This window comes from Typopeltis vanoorti, chromosome 4, assembly GCF_054136105.1.
Source record: "Typopeltis vanoorti isolate ZY-2024b chromosome 4, IOZ_Tvanoo_1.0, whole genome shotgun sequence".
Lineage (NCBI taxonomy): Eukaryota > Metazoa > Arthropoda > Arachnida > Uropygi > Thelyphonidae > Typopeltis > Typopeltis vanoorti.
In genome coordinates, this window is record NC_143552.1 from 91,550,859 (window position 1) to 91,569,409 (window position 18,551).

Here is an 18,551-nt window from a genome sequence, read left to right on the forward strand (position 1 = left end):
ATTTATCATTGTGATATGGACTGGGTTTGAGAATGGGAATTGCATTTCATAGTTACTTAGATGAGATTATGGTCTGAATTACAAATAATATCAAGTTTTTATGCAAACTTAAGCTTTCAGAGAATAGATGAATTTATTCAGTGTTAGATCACCACTCTGCTTATTGACAGCCCAAAATGGCCATAAAAAGTTCCATGTAGTGTCCCTGGATCAAAGTTTCCAGATTATCTTATCCTTAGCCCATCTGTGATGAATAATGCTAATGTGCTTTAGGTTTACAACCTTTTTTTTTTTTAGTAAGATTCTCAGGGAAAAAAAAATTAATCGGAAGGCAAATTTCAAAAACATCTTTGATTATTAATTATTCTATTTAATTGTTTATCATCATTTATCTAATGAGAGCATTGAGAACAATTACTGTCTTGGACAACTTTTATGAAATCAGCTTCAAATTTGTATTGTTATTGTTATTATTGTTCCAGGCAACTCCAAGGAGTCGACAGGCTCATCGAGGGAGGCCCTAACATCATGTCAAGAACAATTATTCGACTTTGACATAGTATCTATTATACCTTGCCTTGAACTCATTCACGGTCGTAGCACCCACAACAGACTCTGGAAGCTTATTCCACTCATTCACCACTCTCCAAGTAAAAAACCTAGCTCTAACACTCTTGTCAACCATGCTCTTGCCCAGCTTCCATGCATGGCCCCTAGTCCTCCCACCACCAGTCATATTTTCAAAAATATCTTCTGGAGCAATCTTATAGAAACCCTTCAGTAATTTGAATGTCTCAATAATATCACCCCTCCTTTGCCTATCGTCCAATCTCTGCATCCCACAAATCTTCAACCTATTCTCATAAGGTTCATTCCACAGACCTTCTATCATCTTGGTCACTCGTCTGTGGATCCTCTCCATCACGAAGAAACCCTGGTGCCCATATCTGGGCACAGTAGTCCAGATGGGGTCTTATCAAGGCTCGATACAGAGGAACAACAACTTGTTTGTCTCTGCATGTTAAAGTATTTTTCAGAAGCCAAGTGATTTGATGAGCTGATTTAGTCACTTTTGCAATGTGCCCCCTAAACTTCAATTCCCTATCCACCAACACTCCCAAATCCCTGGCCTCATCAATCTCCTGGAGTATGGTTCCACCAATGCGATATACTGCTGATATTCTTTTCACCCCAAAGTGCATAACCTTACACTTTGCCACATTAAATTGACATCCATTTTTCCTAGCCCAGCCCTCCAAACTATCCAAATCATCCTGTAAAATTTTGACATCCTGTGCACTCACAATTGCTCTACCCAACTTTGCATCATCATCAGCAAACAAGTGAATACTTCCTCTCAAATCCTTTCCTATATCATTGATGAACAAATTGAAAAGCAGTGATCCAAGAACAGAGCCCTTCAGCACACCACTAGTCACAAGCCGTTTTTTAGACTCCACTCCTGCATAAACCACTCTCTGGTATCTCTCCTTCAACTACCCTCCTATCCATCTCGCCAACCCTATATCTATCCCCGTCTGCTCCAGTTTACTGATTAGGGTTCCATGTGGTATCCTGTTAAAGGCCTTGGCAAGGTCCAGTAGTATCACTGCAAACCCATTACCCCTATCCAGTTCAGCCATCACTGTGTTATAGAACGTGAGCAAGTTACTGAGGCATGATCTACCCTTCACAAAACCATGTTGTCCCCCATATAATATCCCATTTTCATCTATCCAATCCTGTATTCTTTTCTTGACTAATTTCTCTAAGACCTTGACAATGATTCCTGATATGCTAATCGGTCGGTAATTGACAACAGCAGTCTTGGAACCACCTTTATGCAGTGGAACTATTTTCCCCTATTTCCACCCCCCCAGGACTAACCCAGACCCAAGACTCGAATTAAACAAAATGGTCAAGGGTACTGACAATTCTTTAGCTGCTTCTCATACGACACGAGCTGGTATACCATCCAATCCCACGGATGTATTGACATTGAGGTTATGCAATAGACTACTCACCTCCACTTCATTCACCACAATTCCCATATAATCTACTGGTTTATTCGTTTCTGCAATGTCACCACCTGGATGATATATACTTGCAAAGTGCTCACTCAGTATCTCAACTATATCAACTGATTCAGTTACCTCCCTACCATCAGCATTCTTTAAAATCATTCTGCCATGTACATTTTTCCTTTCACTTGCTACATATCTAAAAAACTGTTTAGGATTCTCTTTAGCCTGCACGGCCAATGTTTTACGTAATCCTTTTTTGCTTTTCTTACCACACTCGTTACCCTTCTGGCCTGCACTTTATACCATTTATGTGCCTGCCGGTCACCTTTCTCCTTAAATTCCCTCCATAGTTGTTTCTTTTTTTGCAGCTCAAGCTTAATGGTGTTATTCATCCATTTAACCCCTACTTGATTTATTATTCGGACTCTAGGCATACAGTCAGCCATTGCTTCATGCAAACACTTCTTAACTGCCTCCCATGCACTATCAACTTCTAGTCCTTGCAGTTGTACATGCCATGGCACTGAACCAATCAAACTCCTAAGCTTGTCATACTTTCCCGCCCGATAATTCCACATGTACCCTGTCTTAATTGAAAATTCCACACCTTTAGCCACCTCCCAAGTCAAGACCCTATGATCACTCTCACCAATTGGTGGCAACGTGTTCAACGTGTTACAGCCAAATCCTCAGCTGCAATTACTAGGTCAAGCACTCTCTGATCCCTAGTATTTTCCATTACATGCTGTCGCAGATAGTTATCCCTTAATAACCGCATAAAATCCAATTCCTTCCTCCCGTGCGTCCTCTCCTCGCTCCAATCAATGCGACCATAGTTGAAATCTCCCATAATAATTACCCTCCTTCCACTCATTTCTTCTATTTGCTTGTGCATGCTGTCACCACCATCTTTTCCATCACCTGGTCTATAGCAGCACCCAATTGTATATTTAGTTCTGCTAGCCACAATTTCACACCAAATGGCCTCAAAAGTGCTCTTTTCTCTATCCTGCAATTCAACTTCTATTCTCCTTGGCTGTAGCTCATCAGCCATCATCAACAATACTCCTCCCCCCATTTTATTCTCCCTGTCATTCCTGAACACACCATACCCATCACATTCAATCCCACTAGCTATATCATCTACAGTCAGCCATGATTCACTAATACCAATAACCTGTGGTCTGGAAGTGCCAACCATTGCCAAAAACTCTTCCTTCTTGTTCCTAATACTCCTAGCATTAGTGTACATGAATTTAAGACCCCCATTAGCCCCAACCCTACCTTGATGCCTTATATTAACTATCCCACTCTGATTTGTTGTCCTTATTCGCTTGGGCATATTATATTCATTCATACATTCAACTGCCTCCCTAAGGACTGTATATCTACCCCTCCCCCCTTAATAAATCTAGTTTCCCTGAATTTGCACATCCACTACATTCAGCAACACTTTCTCAAGTCTCCTTACACTGCCATTCAAATGCAAGCCATCCATCTTATACAGATCCTTTCGCCCATCGAACTCACTCCACACATCCACAAATTCCACACCACTCATCATACATAACCGACGCATAAAGTCATTCGCAATTATGGCCCTCCTTTTAAACATTTCACTGTCATACCATGCCAAAAGACTAACCATTCTAACTCTCTCACTCTTTTCTTTTGTTACCTTGATTTAATTTATTTGATTTAATGCATTGATTTGATTTATGAATGAATATTAATGATTTATGAATATGATGATGAATTGATTTAATGCAGTCATTAAATCAGTATTATTATATTGATATAAGTATTGAATTATTTTCTGTAGTATCAAACACAGAAAATAATTCAATAAGAAAATAATTATGGGATAGTGGATATAGTTCTCAGTCACTATCTTCCATATCTTCGAGGTTAATCCAAGTATAGCTCAATAAAGGTCTTGTTCTTGGCACATTGGCTGTAATAATGATTTTAATTAGATAATTTGAACCATTTCATATGTTTATGTTTTTAGGCTTATCTGACTGCTCTACAAACTCAGTGGACTTGGCTTCTACAGCTTATAATATGCCTACAAACACATTTCAAACATGCCAGAACTTACCATCAGGTAATTAGCTAATGAAATGTTTATTCCAGTAGTTCTGTTTTTAAAAATATTTAGATAGATATTTGAAAAGAATTTCACCCAATTTAAACTTGCTTTGAGAGAAAAAGTACCAGTGGTAGTGGGTGGTGGTGATGGTACTTTTCTGGTGGTACTGATGGTACTGATCTATACTTTTGATTTTTGGCTATCTTCCAAAAATCAAAATTTTTTTATCTTAAAAAAATTGGAATTTAGTACTCAGGTTAGGAAAGTTGAAGAAGATGAAATAGACATTATATTAAAATGAAATCCAGACATTATGTGGTGAATTAAATATGTATAAATTTATTGGTACTGCAGACTGAACTGTGTAATGCTATTCTAAATTTTTTTTAAAGTTAACTTCTTTACTTTCCCCTTTCTAATTTCTTTTTTAATGGTAATCCCAAGCTTAATACAATATTTTAACCATGAGTAACTTGAAGATTGGAAATAAAGAAGCTTATCACTGTATTTAATGTAGTGTACTATACGAGGGACAAATGCTGAGGAGAAAGAAGAAGAATTGTTCTTTAGGAGAGAGAGATACTTGTGCTTTGAGGGGTCTCTCTAATTTACATAAAAAAACACAAAGAAATAAGCAATAATATTTATTTAAAACCATATATTTCAGCCCAAATATTACAGGCCATCATCAGTGACAACAATAGTTAATTACAAAGTAGAAAGCAAACAGCAGGTTGATTTAAGTGCCACATGATGTTATACATAAAACAATGCAATGGTATAACTGAGGAAACATTGCATTATTTCTTATTCTGTTGCATAGAATAAGATTTTCCCATATCTTAGATAGCAAGTGGCAGTTGTTTCGTTTTAAGTTCAGACAGTGAAGTAAGGCCTCTGCGCTTTCTTTAAACAAATGTTCAAATTTATAGCAAAACAGATGAAGTAAGAATGTTTCAGATCAAAGGATATTGTGGCCTGTAGCTATTTCGTACTGTGGCAAGCCATATTTCTCAGATTTACTATTGCTAATTTAAGATTGGTGTTCTTGTGTTCTCTTTTTGACTGAGTGTCCAGTTTGTCTGAGGTAAGAATAATGACAGTCACTATGAAGCTGATAGACACCAGGAAGAGCCAGAGAAGAAAGTTTATCCTTGGAAGATGGAAACCATGATGATAATTTAAAATTATATTTCTTAAGAATTCTGGAAATGGGTTCTGAGATGCCAGAAATATATGATTAATGTTGATGTTTAAGATTACTTGCTGTAATTGTTAAGGCATGAAACAAATAGTGTGAGTACTTTGTACTAAAGCTTTTATAATTCGTCTTCTTTGAGAGATGGTGATCAGATTGCTGTTGAATGTAGTGGCTAGCAAAGTAAAGTAGGCTTTTGATAAATGGAAGAAATTCATTCACATGATGGTGAGTGGAGGAGTAGAATATCTAAAAAGGATAATTTTTTTTTTTATATTTCCATGGTAAATTTAATTCATGGTTGTAGATTGTTTATATTATATAAAAAAACTTAGGTAATTTTTCTTCGTTATGGGGCCAGATTGCAAAAATGTCATCTATGTAATAAACATAAAATGAAGGCTGAAGGCATATGGATTTTTATGTGAATTTAAAAAAAAAAACAGAATACTCTTATTAGTAGTGGATTTCAAGACTTGTGGATCATACTCTTTAGGAAATATCTTACGTAGGCTGCTCCAAAGAACAGCAGCAGAAGGAATAAGTTGAAACAATGAAATATTTGTTTATAATAATATATTTATAATTTTATTATAATTTATCATTATAATAAAACCAAAATAAAGATCTTCAATAGCAATGTTAAGGCTGTATAATTATATGGATCAGAGTCACGGAAATTGACCAAAAAACAGGAAGCTAAATTACATAGCTTCCTGTTTTCTGTCTTTTATTCAAATAAAGTGTTTGCATAAAATATTAAAAATATTTTGGCCACAACATATAACAAACAATTATTTAAATACACTGAAAAAAAACAACAAAAAAAAAAAAAAAATAAAACACTGATGGAAATGGATTGAACATGTATTGAGAATTGACAGCAGAGAGAGAGAGAGAGAGAGTGTCCAAGAGTAGCTTTGCCATGCATTCTGGAAGTGAAAATGGGAAATCCTGACAGAACTTGGCAGAGAATAACAGAAAAAAAAGAAGAATGGCTGGTGGAGAGCTGGAGCAAAGCAGAATTAGTGGCATAAGACTGAAATATCTCAAAGAAACAGATCTTGGCTGTATGTGCCATGGATTATGAAGAGAACATTCTAGAAATATTTTATCCAATATTTACCACAAATTTAGATACTGTTTCTTTTTTTTTTTTTATTTTGACTAGTTTCATGAAATAGTTTGTTGCACTTCATCAGAAAATAACACGAATAAACTAAAAAAAAAAAAAAAATAGAAAGCAAGTAATAATTCATGGTGAATTTTTCCTTATGAAAACAAATAAATTTGAAAAACTAAGAATAAAACAAAAACCTTTTTGCAACAGGTTAATATTTCTTTTCAAGTGTAGTGACAATTTTGTCATTCCTCGTTTTTTAAGATTGCACTGGTAGTTCACCACTAAGCATGCTTTAAGAATTTTCCCAAGCACAGAAATAGCATTACTTAAAAACTGCATACAACATACAAGGTGTGAGCTTTCAAAAACCAACAGCCAATCATTTACTCTTCACAGCAAATTATCTTCTTCTCTCCCTGTAAACATCTGGAATAATTTAGACAGACTTTCCTATGAGATATCGGAATACATTGGTACAGTAAGCGAAGACAGAATGAAGAAGAAGCAGAAGCTAGTAAACCTTATCAAAGAAAGAAGCAACAGAGGGAAAGATTACTACTCATTGAAATAGTTATTAACAAGTCCTCAAAAATGTTATCTGATCTTGAAATGAACATCCTTTCCCACGGTTTCAATTTTGCAATCTCTCCTAGAGATTCCAAGAGTAGATATTATGGCAAATATGTAAAATAAACCTCCAAAGAATTCCAAATAATGCTGCAAATTTTCTTCGCATCCAAACAGCCGGCATACTTTTACAAGCAAAACCTCCTATCAGTAATATGAAAATTTAATGAAGGGTCTTAAAAAAACATTAAAAAAAAAGAACATAAACATCATAATACTGAAAGCTGAAAAAGGCAACTCAACAGTAATTTTGAACTTCATTCTATAGAAAAAATGAAATCACTTCTAGAAGACACTCACACCTGTGAATAGTTAGATTTCTATCGCATAGGATATTTCCATAATAAAACCAACAACTGAATATAAAAACGTGCTGAACTTTTATGAAGAGACAAAAAAAAAAAAAATCCTTGAATCTAGATACCCTCTAGTCCCTGGAATGTATGGAGTCCCCAAACTGCATAAACAAAACTTGCCATTTAGACCAATTGTTGATGCAAGATACCCTTCAACTTCTTTGCTATCTAAAGATCTAACAAACCTACTGAGACCTTACTTCAGGCAAACAACCTGTTACATAGAAAACACTATACACTTCATAGAAAACATCCAAGACATCACAATGGCTCCTGCTGATATAATTGCAAGTCTGGACATAGTAAATCTTTACACCAATGTTCTAAGAACCGAAACCATACATTGACTTCAAAACATCTTCCTACTAGACACAGTGGATCTCTTTAAACACTATATCAAAAGTACTTTTTTTCAAATTTGAAGAAGTTTTTTGAACAGAAAGAAGGACTAGCAATGGGCTCTCCTCTCCTCCCATTGTTAGCTGAACTATTCATGGAGTCATTTGAAAAATCAGCATCAAGTATCAAGGACCAACTAAAAATTTGTTGAAGATATGTTGATGATATTTTTATCATTTGTCCCAGTACTATTACCCAATTAGAAGATTTCATTTTGTCACTTATCTGAACAACATTCATCCTCAAATTCAATTCACTATTGAATTTGAAAGAAATAGATCTTTACCATTTTTGGATATGCTAGTTGAGGTATCCAAATAAAACACACTTAACTTATCCGGCTATAGGAGATCAACTAACACCGGACATTACCCGCATCTACTCATCACCATCCAGCACAAAAAATAGGCATACCACAATTGGCTCAAATTAAGAACCCCATCCTCATTCAATGCCTATACTGAAGCCCGTAACAAATGCAAGAAAATTATCAGTACTTCCAAAACAGAATTTGAATGGGCCAAAAGCAGAAAGCTTGCAGCCTGTCCAAATGGTATCCTTGCCTTTTGGTCTCTTGCCAAAGCAATTGGCCGTAACTTTTGCCCTACACTATTCCCACCTCTATCATACCCAGATGGCTCAATTGCAACATCACCCATAGAAAAAGCTAATCTCCTGGCATCACACTTTGCCTCCAGTGCACACATAACTGACAATGGCAAATGCTCTCCAGTCATTCCAACTGCCCAACATACAATGTCCCCCTGTATCCTTTTGCCAAAAAGACATCACAAACCTGTTGTCTAAATTAGACACAAAAAAGTCTCCTGGCCCTGATGGCATTCCTCCAATTATCCTGAAGGTCTGTGCATCGGAACTGACTCCTATCCTATGTCACCTGTACACAGTCTCTTACTCCACTGGTATATATATATATATATATATATATATATATCCCAACACCTGGAAACTGGCCTATATTCAACCCATTGCCAATAAGGGTGACAAATCACTGCCATCTAACTACTGCCCTATCTCACTCCAGTCCTATCTAAAGTAATAGAGAAAATCATCAACTCTCAACTCCTAATCTACCTTGAAGGTACCTGGACGGAATACGCACTGGTGGAAACCAGTGCGGATTCCGTCAAAGCCATTCAACAGGAGATCTACACTCATACATCACCCATCGCTGGACAAACACCATGTAGAAATTCGGTGAACCCCAAGTAGTTGCACTTGATTTCTCCAAAGCCTTCGACCGAGTCTGGCACAAAGGCTTACTAAGCAAATTCCCATCATTTGGACTGCCTCAGGACTTCTGGAGATGGATTACCAGCTTCCTGTCTGGATGCACACTATGTGTGATGGTAGACGGCTCCCTATCCTCTCACCATCCAACTAATGCTGGGGTCCCACAAGGTTCAGTTCTCTCATCGACCCTCTTCCTTCTATATATCAATGACCTACTTCAGTTGACCTCTAACCCAGTACACAGTTTTGCAGATGACAGCACATTACATTCCTCCCTTTCATTTGACAAATCCTACTCTACACAACTTACCTCAATCCACAGAACATCAACCACCACTGCCCTTAATTCTGACCTCCAAGCTAATGGGGTTCAGATAACCTTGTGAACTTCAATGCTAGTAAAACCCAGTTCTGTCTTATTTCTCAGAAAAAAGGAATCATTTTCCCCCAGCATTGTTTTCGACAACACTCAAGTTCTCAGACAAGATGAAATTTCTCTTCTCGGAATTACTTTGACATCAAACCTCTCCTGTCATAAACACATCACAACCATTGCATCCTCAGCTTCCAAAAAACTAGGTTTTCTCTTTCGCTCAAGACGCTACTTCATCTCTAAACAGCTGTTAACACTATACAAATTACAAATCCACCAAGCTCTCGAATACTGCTCTCACATCTGGAGTGGGGCTCCAAAAAGCTCCCTCAAAATGCTTGACTCAATTCAGAGGAGAGCAATTAGACTAATAAATGACCCATCCCTCACCAACTCACTACCCCCACTTTCACATAGACACTTAGTCTCTGCAATCCTTATATTCTATAAATATTTCCATGGAAAATGCTCATTTGAGACAGCATCAATAATTCCCCCACCCTGTACTAAGTCCATTGGAACACGTACAGCTGCCACCCAACATCCTTTCACAGTGCACTTCAAAACCCACAGAACAAGTTTCTTTTCCTCCTCATTCATCCCTGCTACTGCACTACTGTGAAACAGTCTTCCCCTAAACTGTTCCACAATCAAATGTAAATATTTGATTGTGGAATAGTCTAGGGGAAGAAAAAAGAAAGTTCTCCTTTCGCAACCCATCACCCATATACGGTACTAACGTACTATAGGTTGACCAACCAACCTCCTGTATATGGGCCCAACATAAAAAAAAAAAAAAAAAAAAAAAAAGCACATGCATAAAACATCAAGTAGCATGGCAAAAAAAAATGCTCCACATAGATTACCATATGTACTCAAGAGCTTTCAAAGAATCAGCTGAAATGATGAAGCATCCACTATAGTGCAGCATAAAACAAGGAGTGATTTTACATCAAGGTTGAGCTTCAATAATTCATCACGACACACTCCTGTCTACCAGTAGTCTACAGCAACCCATGAACCAGCAGCCAGCATAATAGCAAATGCATGCTTTCCATTGTTTAAACGTGTTAACTGTTATTACTTGCTTTCTAATTTTTTGTTTTTCATGTTATTTCCTGATTAAGTGAAACAAAGTATTTCACAAAACTAGCTGAAATTAAAAAAAAAGTTTCTATTTGACATCTTTGTGGTTAAATATTGGATGAATTATTTCTAGAATGTTCTATATATTTACAGAAGCCTATGCAATGATGACATGGAGAAGATAAGTAAGCAACAGGCCATTGAACTTCATGAAAATAGATGATGGGATTTATATCTACAATAGATGTCTTGAGGTCTTTATTATTATTATATGGTATCTCCATATAATAATAATTGAGTTTGGAGACCCATCATAGAAGACCCAAACTATTTATGCACATAAAACCTATCATATTTCTCCTTCAACTCACTCACTATAACTTACAACTAATTCTGATAGTGAGGTGAGTTTAAGGAGAAGTATGATAGGTTTTGTGTGCATAATAGTTAGCTTCACTTTCACCAACTCATTCAACTTCCACAGATGGCCTCTGGTTCTTTGATTATTTGTCATATACAGTCATACCCCTACCTACGCTATCCTGACTTATGCAAATCCGGAGTTACGCGGTTTCTTATATGTACGTATTCCCGTCATGCCTCACCACTAGTCGTGGTGAGGACATAGGTTGTATGGCGGCGGACGCATTCGCCAGCGTCGCACATGCTGTGAACAAGCACTGACGTGTTTCGTGCAGTCTCCATTCATACACAATTTTTATAGTCTACAAACCTTGTGATTGTTTAATGTTATGTTCTTGATAAAAATTTTATCACATAAAAAATAATAATGTCGCCCAAAACAAGCAAGTCCGATTCTTCTACAGCTAGCAAGAAAACATTCAAAGCATACTACACACGCCGTTCGTTTGCAAGTCTGAATGAAGCTATGAGGCAAAATGAGCAACTGTCTGTCAAAGAGTTTTGGAAACGGTTTAATGTTTTAGATGCTGTAAGGATTATCAGAGATTCTTGGGGTGTCTCCGATATCAGAGATATCGGAGACTCATTGAAGAGACGAAACCTCAGATCCAGTTTTATCAGAAAAGCACATGACAGTTGCAAAATTAACAGAAGGTCTCAGCTTAATTAAGAAAGGTTTACAGATTTTGGAGGATATAGATTCTAGCCAGGAACGAATTGTAGCCACAAGGCAAGGAATAAAAAAATCACTGGCTTGCTATGAAGAAATTTTGCATGACAAGAAAAAGACATTATGCCGTCAGACGAATTTATTAGCTTTTTTGAAACCATCGACATCGAAATAACTTTCTTTTTTTTATGTACAAAAAACTACAATTATGATTATATTTCTTAAAAAATTATAGGTGTTTTTGTAAACCTTTGGTCCCAATTGTGTGTTTGTATATATAAATTACATGCAAAATTATACCCCGAGTTACGCGAATTTGACTTGCGCGCTTTTCGTTGGTCCCACCTGCCGTGTAACTTTGGGGTATCACTGTATTGAAAAATTAACTTTGCATCAATTTTATAAAAATGCTTTAATATCTTATAAGTTTTTATCATGTCTCCTCTTTTCTGCCTATTAACTAAACTTTGTAAGTTTAGTTAATAGACAGAAAAGATCCCTATGAGGATAGGCAGAAGGATCCCTATGAGGAATCCTTCAGCCTATCCTCATAGGGCGCATTCCACAGCTTGTTACCAGCTTAGTTACTTGTCTCTGAATCTTCTCTACCACCTCCAGATCTCCCCCAAGAAATTCATTTGGCTACTGTGCACAGTAGCTAAGATTAGCCAAATGATGGCCTTATAAAAAGGGATAATATCTTCCTTATCTTTACTTGTTAGCATGTTTTTCAACCTCCAATTAATTCTTTGAGCTATTTTACCAACTTCTGCAATATGCCATCTTAATTTCAACTGTCTACTATTATTCCCAAGTCCCTAACCTCATCAATTTCCTGCAATCCAGTATGATATGCAACCTTTTCAACCCAAAGTGAATAAGCTTACATTATGCAACATTAAAGTGATAATCATTATCCTTTGCCCACAATGCCAATTTATTTAAATCATCCTGCAGGATATCTCCATCACCTTTATCAACTATTGCATCATCAGCAAACACCTGAATATTCCTCTTAAATCTTTCCCTATATCATTGGTATACAAATTAAAGAGTAGTGGCTCTAGTACAGAACCCTGAGGTACTCCACTAGTTGTCCTCATTCTCCTAAATTCTACTCCACCATATACTACTTTCTGGTGTCTGTCTGTCTGTCAGCTGCCTCTCTATCCATTCTTAGCTTCATATCCATTCCCAATTGTTCCAACTTTTGTATAGCTTCCATTTGTTATGTTCTAGTAGTCTTCCATATTCATGTGCAATCTGAGGGTATTTTTTTAATTTAACCTTAGAAATGTTTCCCACAAGCATCCAGTTGTTTCTAATAGTCACTGCAGAAGTGTGTGTATATGTTTAATGTATATTTATTTCTGTGAACCTGTACATAAACATGAACATAATACATATATGCACATGTGCATACCATTAGCTGCTTGAAATTTTTGGATTAAGTAATCTTATTATTATTATTTTTTTTTTTTGTTATTCTTGCATAATTAAATGTTAAGCATATTTAAGAATCATTTTGTTACCTATCAGTTTTAACAACCTGCATTAGAAAATATTCTTAATATTTAACACTGCTAGCATGTAGAATTTACATGTTTCAGTTTGCCACTATACAGATGCGTGCACGCGCGCACACACACACACACACACACACACACACACACACACACACACTTGCAGAGCTCGATAGTTATGCTAACTTTTACTCGCCACGAAAAAATTTACTCTCCAAAGATTCCTCCTTACATTGTTTTTAATGATATGTCCTAATAAATCAATAAGAGTTTCATAAAGTGATTAGTATGCTCTGTCATTGTTTAGAGCAGGGGTTCTCAACCTTTTCCAGTGGTGTACCACTATATTTACTTCAAGATATTAGATGTACCAGAAAACAAATCTGTTTTTGTACCACCAGTGGTACGCGTACCATAGGTTGAGAATCCCTGGTTTACAGAACATTTCCTTTGTGTGTGAGAATCATTTCAAGAAGATAATAAATATGAATAAGAAAAACAGCAAAAACAAGTTTTTTTTTTTTTTTAAATATAATTTGATAAATTAATTTTGTTACTAGAATGGTCCTTGTGTTATGCATATTCTTCTGTATTTCTTAAATTAAAAAAAAAATTTTTAGAAAGTTATTTTTTCTTAAACAAAAGAAAATCTATTTTATCCATTCTGCAGCTACTCACCAGCTGGAAAAATCTACTTGCCACAATCAAGTGGGCAAGCATATTTGTCAAGCGCTGTGTGTGTGTGTGTGTGTGTGTGTGTGTGTGTGTGTGTGTGTGTGTGTGTGTGTGTGTGTGTGTGTGTGCGCGTGCGCGCGCGCATCAAAATTAATGTCTCACTAAATAAGTAGTCTGGAATTAAATAATATTTTAATTACAGAATGGTATTTTTTATTTTTTTTTAAATAACGAAATCTGTGGTGAGTTCATAATTAGAAGAAATACACATATAAACCACAGTGAAAATTATTTAATTGTAAATATTTCATCCTAAGTATCTTAGGACATCATCAGTACAGTATTTAAACAAATATAGGAATAACATACAGTTAGGGCGCATGATTACAATAGAATCTCATGAAACGTGCATAACGTGCTAAAGTAGTACAAGAGGGGAAAAAAAAAAAAGTTAATTATTTAACACAATTTTGTATGATAATTTCCCATACTTTAGGAATGGTAAGAACGTCGTTGCGGTTTAGGTTTGGTCTGTGTAGTAGGGCTTCAGAACTTTCTTTGTATAAATTTTTTTTTTTTTTTCTCTTGTTCTATTTTAGCACATTATGCACATTTTTCTATTGTAATCATGCGCCCTAACTGTATGTTATTCCTATATTTGTTTAAATACTGTACTGATGATGTCCTAAGATACTTAGGATGAAATATTTACAATTAAATAATTTTCACTGTGGTTTATACGTGTGTTTCTTCTAAGAATGGTATTTATTAAGTATTTCTTTAACTATATTAATATTTTGACTAACAACAAAATATTTTTTATATCTGCATTTAGTTTTTTAAAGAAGCAAGAGAATGTGAACAGTGGATGAAAAAAGTAGAAGAGCGGCTGAACACAACATTTAGCAAACAGATATTTTCTATTGATGAAGGAGAATGCCTTCTCAAAGATATGCAAAAACTCAGGGATGATTTAGCTCAGTATAGTGATATAGTTTCATCTGTGATACAAAGAAGCTTGGAAATTGTGCCTCTGAAACAACGACGGCAGCCTCTTCCTCGTCCATTGAGAGTGAATGCAATTTGCAATTATGAACAACTAAATGTATGTTTTTAATTAAATATTATAAGTGAATTTGAAAATAAGTGTTATATTTAATTATGTATGTTAATTTTGTAAATTTATTTATTTGTAAAAATAATAACCTGTCTTCTAAAATTCTAAACAAGTACTATTGGAAACTTTCTTTTTGCCCTTGACTTTTGTGACATTAATAATGAAAGCTGTTGCTTTTATTATTAATGCCAGTGTAGTTGAAGTTGAGATTAATTAATGCTGTCTTCAATAATGTTGTTACCACAAAAAAAATGTTGCTGTTTCATTTTTGGATATTTTTTGGATAATATATGTTTATTAATCATTTTAACTTATCAAAATTCATTTCAGTAAAATCAACTGTGTTAGGAATAATTACTTTAATTTCCCAACGTGTTGACCTTCGTATTAAGGTCGTCATCTGTTTGAAATGTAATATAGCTTGTCTTTGTGTATATATATATATACACACATATATACAAAGACAAGCTATATTACATTTCAAACATTATGTCAAAGTGACAATGATTTGATCAACCATTATTCTACTGGCCTGACCGCTAGTGGAAAAAAAAAAAAAAAACTACATCAAAACTATATTCTGTTTATAACATTATCAGAGAACAAATTCATATAGATAGTCTTTATGGTGATAAAGAGCACTCAACAGGAATGCCATTTGGAATGTATATCTGTCCTTAAATTAGAAAAAGCTATCACAAACCTGAAATGTGGAAAGGCAAGTGGAGTAGATGATATTCAATCAGAAATGCTGAAATACGGAGGTATAAAAGTTTTACAATGGCTACACTGCATAATTCAGAAGCCTTGGTCAGAGGGTCGAATTCCAGATGATTGCAGTAGAGGAGTCATGTTATCCATCTATAAAAAAAAGGGACTAAAGCTGAATGTGAAAATTACTGAGGAATTTCTCTACAGAGTGTTCTTGGTTGTCATCTGTTATTCTTGAGAAATGTCCAAGAAAAATTGTGGAGAAGAAGCCCAGAGAAGCTAGGTTCAGACCAAACAGGGGTTGTCAGGATCAGATTTTCACTTTCAGACAAATAGTTGACAAATCATGGGAACATAACAAGGATCCGTATTTTAGTTTTGTAGATCTGGAAAAGGCATATGACAAGGTGGCAAGTGGAAAGCTGTTCAAAATGCTTCAGTTATGTTTTGTAAATGGAACATATCAAGAAATACATAGTCTTTCTATGTGAGTTGTAAATCAGCAGTTGGAATTGAAGGAGGTACAGGAAGATGGATTGATGTTATGTCAATGTAAGACAAGGGTGTGTACATTATCTTCACAGTTATTCGTCATCTATATGGATCACATTATGAAGGAAAGCTGTATCAAACCTGATCAAGATTGGAGATGTTGATCTCAGCTCTTTACTTTATGCAGATGATGTTATACTCCTAAATAAATCCAGCAGAAGCCTGCAGGATTATCTGGCCAAATTGAATAACTGCAATAATAAATTTGGTATGAAAATCAGCATTAAAAAAGACAAAGACATTGAAAATAGGCAAAACGTTGAAAACATCAGCTGCATCCTGAATGGAGAACCTATAGAACAAGTAAAATATTTTGGCTATTTAGGCACAATTTTTAGTGAAGATGGCAAATAGACATAGCAAAAATTCTATAAATTTATATTGAATAAGAGAGAAATTAGTCAAAACACTGAACTAACTGTATACAAGATAGTTTTTCAACCAATTTAAATGTATGGATCTGAAAGCTGGGTTAGAAATAAAACTCTTGCTCAAAGACTTGAACCACAGATATGAGAGTCCTGAGAAAGATTAGGGGACTGAGCAGATGGCATCAGTGGCATTATCATATTAAAAATGAGGCTGCTAAGAAAGAACTTGATATTGTTAGTATTCAGGGATGTGTTAGAAGAGATAATCTTAGGTAGTAGGGCCACTTTAACAGAATGAGAGAGGAAAGATTAGCTAAGCAAGTATTCTTTGCCAGATGACAGGAAAAAGACCCAGAGAAAGACCAAGATGTAGGTGGACTGATACAGTAAATAGTGCCTTAGAAGATAGAAATATAAGATCTGATAATGTTGGAGTCTTGACAGGTAACAAATTGATTTACAGGAAAAATGTAGATAGGAAGTTAGTAATGTTATAAATTTTTCATTTAGTACTATCATATCCTGTACACCCCCTTGAGGGTACATGTCAGGAATTTGATGATGACGATGATATAGAAAAGTTAAATTTTGAAACATTTTTTAAAGTTTCTTTTGATATTTGCCAATATAATATGGCCAAATCCATAATAGCATCCATTTTGTTGTTATTATTATTGTTATTATTCAGGCCTCCACGGAGTCAAAAGACTCATTGCAGGAGGTTTAACATTTTAGTCATGCCAAATCAAAATCTTTTGGCTCTATACTTTAGTAATTGATTATGCACCTACTAAGAGTTCACTCATGATGAATTTAACTTTTTCGACATAGGATTGCTATGGTAAAGAGAGAGTTTTTCCTCTCTTTAGATTTCTGCTAACCTGTGGTGAAAGTGGTAGCTCCATGCATGCTGGCAAGCTTTGTCTGCTGCTGTGCTGAGTGGAAGTTTGGCATGATGGTGGTATTTGCCTGTGCTAGGCTGAAGTTCAGTACAGCATTTGGGTGTTGCCTACAGATTCTTTGGAGATTTAGTTTACAGATAATGATCACTTTGGGACACTGACACGTTTGCAGCTACTTCAGAAATTGACTTTAGGTCACTAACAAGTTTTTTTAATTTGAGCAATTTGAACATTCATTTCTGCTTGGTGTCTAATGAGAATCAACAACTCTAGAGTATTGAAAACTAATTTAAGCACTAACATCCTTCTGGATATAGCTTTTGTCATTTATGTAGTGCAAACCAAGGCAACTCTGATGCAGAATGACCAGAGAACCCATATGTTCTTATGAGTTCTCTGGTCATTTTTTTTTAAGTTTCTTACTACATTTGGATATAAAATATGGATGACTGTATAATATTTAGCATTTTGATATAGTACTGATGCCAAATTGAAGCCTCGTGGCTATACTTTAGTAATGGAAATGGAATTCTTGTAGATAAACTTATACGTTGGTTATACATGACTTTAAATTTTTCAGGAAATGACAACGTACTAAAATATTAATTAAAAAACTTTAATCCACACCTTCCAATATTTTAGCAATGTTACATTCCCATCTTCTGGGAACATAAAACTATGATATGTGCATGCAGGCACTAACAAAGAGCAAATGAGGCTGAAGAAGGCAACTGGAGTTGGTCCTAGAGTCCTAAAGGTGCTGCCTGGCAGGCTAAATTTTGTTGTCTTAGCTGTTGGGCTGATGTTCTTAGGATTCAAGCTTCCCAAATTTGGGACAGTCTCATGCAACCAAATTTGTTGAGGTTTGGGTAGTGTTTTAGAGCTAAAGCTGATTCCAGGAATAATCTTTCACATTTATATTTGCTGCAGTGTAGTAAAGTGGCTTTCTTCCAGCATATTCTGTGGTGTGTGTCTAGTTCATGGTCCACAAGTCCTGAGTGGCTGTAGTAGGACAGTTTACAACTGCAAGGCACCTGGTATACCCCAGGTAGGTCTAGGGGAAGTGGCTGATTTT

The 18,551-nt window shown here is 35.6% G+C and overlaps 1 protein-coding gene across 1 annotated transcript in view; it reads left to right on the top strand.

Moving 5' to 3' along the window:
• Positions 1-18,551, top strand: part of LOC150107495 (uncharacterized) — a 1,121,546-nt gene that overhangs the window by 193,645 nt on the left and 909,350 nt on the right. Inside the window, exons 15-16 of the mRNA XM_090392112.1 lie at positions 4,036-4,131; positions 14,659-14,928. Coding sequence (XP_090248238.1) covers positions 4,036-4,131; positions 14,659-14,928 — 366 coding nt within the window. The remainder of the gene's footprint in view (positions 1-4,035; positions 4,132-14,658; positions 14,929-18,551) is intronic.